Here is a 4,479-nt window from a genome sequence, read left to right as displayed (position 1 = left end):
GCCCCTGAACAGAGCACCAAGTCTGGGACCAAAAGGCCCCTGAACAGAGCACCAAGTCTGGGACCAAAAGGCCCCTGAACAGAGCACCAAGTCTGGGACCAAAAGGCCCCTGAACAGAGCACCAAGTCTGGCACCAAAAGGCTCCTGAACAGAGCACCAAGTCTGGCACCAAAAGGCTCCTGAACAGAGCACCGAGTCTGGGACCAAAAGGCTCCTGAACAAAGCACCGAGTCTGGGACCATAAGTCTCCTGAACAAAGCACCGAGTCTGGGACCATAAGGCTCCTTAACAGAGCACAGAGTCTGGGACCATAAGGCTCCTTAACAGAGCACCGAGTCTGGGACCATAAGGCTCCTGAACAAAGCACCGAGTCTGGGACCATAAGGCTCCTGAACAGAGCACCGAGTCTGGGACCATAAGGCTCCTGAACAGAGCACCGAGTCTGGGACCATAAGGCTCCTGAACAGAGCACCGAGTCTGGGACCATAAGGCTCCTGAACAGAGCACCGAGTCTGGGACCATAAGGCTCCTGAACAGAGCACCGAGTCTGGGACCATAAGGCTCCTGAACAGAGCACCGAGTCTGGGACCAAAAGGCTCCTGAACAGAGCACCGAGTCTGGGACCAAAAGGCTCCTGAACAGAGCACCAAGTCTGGGACCAAAAGGCTCCTGAACAGAGCACCAAGTCTGGGACCATAAGGCTCCTGAACAGAGCACCAAGTCTGGGAACAAAAGGACCCTGAACAGAGCACCAAGTCTGGGACCAAAAGGCTCCTGAACAGAGCACCAATATCTGCATTGACTCTTTTTGCACTAACTTTGACTCATCACATACACTGCTGCTACCGTTAATTATCTATCATGTTGCCTAGTCACTTTGTTCCTAGTAATATGTACATATCTACCTCATTACCTCGTACCTCAGCAAATCGACTCGGTATAGGTACCTCAGGAATATAGCCACGGTATTACCTCGTACCCCTGCACATCGACTCGGTACAGGTACCTCATGTTTATAGCCAAGTTATTACCTCGTACCCCTGCACATCGTCTCGGTACAGGTACCTTGTGTATATAGCCAAGTTATTACCTCGTACCCATGCACATCGACTCGGTACAGGTACCTCATGTTTATAGCCAAGTTATTACCTCGTACCTCAGCACATCGACTCGGTACAGGTACCTCGTGTATATAGCCAAGTTATTACCTCGTACCTCAGCACATCGACTCGGTACAGGTACCTCGTGTATATAGCCAAGTTATTACCTCGTACCTCAGCACATCGACTCGGTACAGGTACCTCGTGTATATAGCCAAGTTTTTACCTCGTACCCCTGCACATCGACTCGGTACAGGTACCTCGTGTATATAGCCAAGTTATTACCTCGTACCCATGCACATCGACTCGGTACAGGTACCTCGTGTATATAGCCAAGTTATTACCTCGTACCCCTGCACATCGACTCGGTACAGGTACCTCGTGTTTATAGCCAAGTTATTGTTACTCATTGTGTATCTATTACTTTTGTTATTACGTGTTTTACTTTTCTATTTTTTCTCTTTTCTCTCTCTGCATTGTTGGGAAGGGCCAGTAAGTAAGCACTTCACTGTTAGTCTACACCTGTTGCTTACAAAGCATGTGACAAATAACATTTTATTTTATTGAAGGGGTTCTGAAAAGGTTCCTTTTCTATGGTTTCTCTGACTGGGTTCTGATATGTGTTCTGCAGGGCTGGCTGTGTGAGCTGCTGCGCTGGAAGGAGTATCCGTCCCCAGAGAACCGGACCCTGTGGGAGAACCTGTGTATGATCAGGCGCTTCCTGAGTCTGGCCCAGACGGAGCGAGATGCCATCTACGAACAGGAGAGCAACGCTCTGCAGCAACACTGTACAGACAGACTGATACAGCAAGTCAACAAAAACACACTGGTCAGTCTACTCTAAATAGCCTGGACAGATGTAGGATCTTAATTTAATCACTATGTTGTTGCTGAGAATTTTCCTGCGCTGCAACAAATGCCAATTAGTTTTTTTGATATACATAAATTCACTGAAAACCTGCACTACCACACGGTCATATTAACAGTAATGCACTTTTCATGTCGTTTAATTTTAGCCAACTAATAGCCTAACCACCGATCAAGCAACATTATTGACTAAACATTCAAATCCAGTTGCTGCAGGATTGTTTTGCTACGACAATGCTGGTCAAATTAAGATCCTACATCTGTACATAGACACACTCATACACAGTCAACACAAACACAAAAACAACTTTGGAGAGACAGACTCACACAGCTAGTCAATGACTACACACCGGTCAGTCTACCCGGTATAGCCTACACGTATACGGATGGAAGCGCACACACAACACAAACACATAATTCTACTCCGTTAATGTACATGCGTTACACATGCGTATGTAGATAATTGAATGTAGAGTTGTGTAGCTGTTTGACGATAGTGTTGATACGTGTAGTTTGGTCCTCCTGTAACACAGCCATCAGCTCCCATTTGTTTGTTTAGAACTTCACTTCCATCTGTCTCCACCAGCTCCAACGCCACTCCCCATTGCCACAGCAACACCATCAACGACTCCTGACCCCTCGGTCCCAGCAGCCCTTGCAGCCCCAGGCGGGGCCTCGCCTGCCTCCACGACAACCGTCCACAGCATCACAAGCCGAGAATGAGGGGGGTGGGGGCCAACTGAAGACCTGGTTAGGGGGTAGTAAGGTTGATGGGAGGGTAGAGGACATTACTGGTCTGGGCAATAGGAGTAGGGCTGAGGGTAGTAGTGACAAGGAAGGGGGCGAGGGAGGTTGGTCGGGGGCCAGACAGAGTAACGGGGAGGGCAATGGCGGGCGTAATGGTGAGGGGTTTCGGGTGTCCCGGGAGGCGCAGGGGATCCTGCAGAGCTTCATCCAGGACGTGGGTCTGAACCCAGACGAGGAGGCTGTCCACACCCTGTCAGCCCAGCTGGGCCTGCCAAAACACACCATCCTCAGCTTCTTCCATTGCCACCACCATAGTTACACACACCAGAACCATAGACAGGACTACAGTGAGATCCACCACAACCAACTTCCCAGCCAGAACCACAGGGACCAGGACCTGCTCTTCTGTATTGGAGCAGGCCCAACCCAGCCTGACAGAACTACAGGGGAGAAGGAAGAAGGAGGAGCCGTAGATCCCACTGGACAGATAGGTGGAGAGGACATGGAGGGGGAAGAGGTAATAGAGTGGGAGGGGGGGAAAGAGTTGGATGTGAGCACCCAGACTAACACCGTCGTCACCCTAAAGGAGGAGGAGCAACATGACTCTATCCAATCACAGCCGGAGACAACCCAACCACATGACTCTGATGAATAGCATGGCCCCAACCACTAGTTGTCCCCTCTAACCCAATGACTCAACTAGATATTTTCACTACGCTACTGCAAAAAATAATATTCCCCATTTCTGAAGAACTGTAGTAATGATGTGTCATAATAGGTGATTCCCTTATTTGTAATGAAATATTGAAATAAAGGACTATGTAGTTACACAAGATATTTTAACTGTTGAGGATCCCATTTTAAACACATTATGCCAACAAATGCCTTGTAGTATGCGTCACTACCCACCTGGTCCGATGGCTAGATCGTCCTCTCTGGATTCTGATGATACTGAAATGTGAATAGTTTGTTTTGATTTCTTTCTCTGTCACCAAACTCAACTATGCTTTCTTATATCTTTCTGTCACAACGTCCACTTTTAGGTGTCTCTTTGACTGACGGTAAAATCAATTGTCTTAAGGTATTTTATGGTCAACAATCAACATATTTGAGTGGCTTCTCTCAAATTGTGTATGCAAATTATTTCACTCATGCAATTTAATACTTCAGTTGGTCAACTGTAGAAGAAAAGGCTAATATGCAAATAATGTGTGTGTATAACTGCCTTTGATTTAACCTACCTTCTTTGTAAAAATGTATTTGTTTTAAAATAGTTAATTCCATCGATTTATGAGCAACTTGATTGAAGTGGTTGTTTTTAACATCTTTAATAATTTATCTGTTCAGAAATGCAATGAATGTGGATGTTAATTAATTTTGTATTTATACCTGTGATTTATGATTTGCTTTGTCACACATTAAACACTTATAAAATGGAGCTACTGTAGATTTGGATGTTTTTTCTGTGGTATCTATGGTTACAAATATTATTTTCAATCTAAGCTGTTTTTTCCCAAACAGACTAAGAGGTAGACGGGCATCTTTTTTCTGACATGTTCACACCTGCTCAGTTATTATTCCCTTGAAAATAACAGTTGAGTCTGAATTTTACATGCACCTTAGCCAAATACATTTCAACTCAGTTTTTAACAATTCCTTACATTTAATCCTAGTAAAAAGTCCCTGTCTTAGGTCAGTTAGGATCAACACTTTATTTTAAGAATGTGAAATGTCAGAATAATAGTAGAGAGGGTGAACCCAATAA

The 4,479-nt window shown here is 45.7% G+C and overlaps 1 protein-coding gene across 1 annotated transcript in view; it reads left to right on the top strand.

Moving 5' to 3' along the window:
• Nucleotides 1-4,152, top strand: part of LOC118397957 (DNA-binding protein SATB1-like) — a 39,640-nt gene extending 35,488 nt beyond the window's left edge. The window contains exons 11-12 of the mRNA XM_052469898.1: nt 1,732-1,929; nt 2,554-4,152. Coding sequence (XP_052325858.1) covers nt 1,732-1,929; nt 2,554-3,369 — 1,014 coding nt within the window. The 3' untranslated portion in view covers nt 3,370-4,152. The remainder of the gene's footprint in view (nt 1-1,731; nt 1,930-2,553) is intronic.
• Nucleotides 4,153-4,479: the final 327 nt, after the last annotated feature.

Source organism: Oncorhynchus keta, chromosome 19 (genome assembly GCF_023373465.1).
Source record: "Oncorhynchus keta strain PuntledgeMale-10-30-2019 chromosome 19, Oket_V2, whole genome shotgun sequence".
NCBI lineage: Eukaryota > Metazoa > Chordata > Actinopteri > Salmoniformes > Salmonidae > Oncorhynchus > Oncorhynchus keta.
This window is presented reverse-complemented; position numbering and strand designations above follow the sequence as displayed.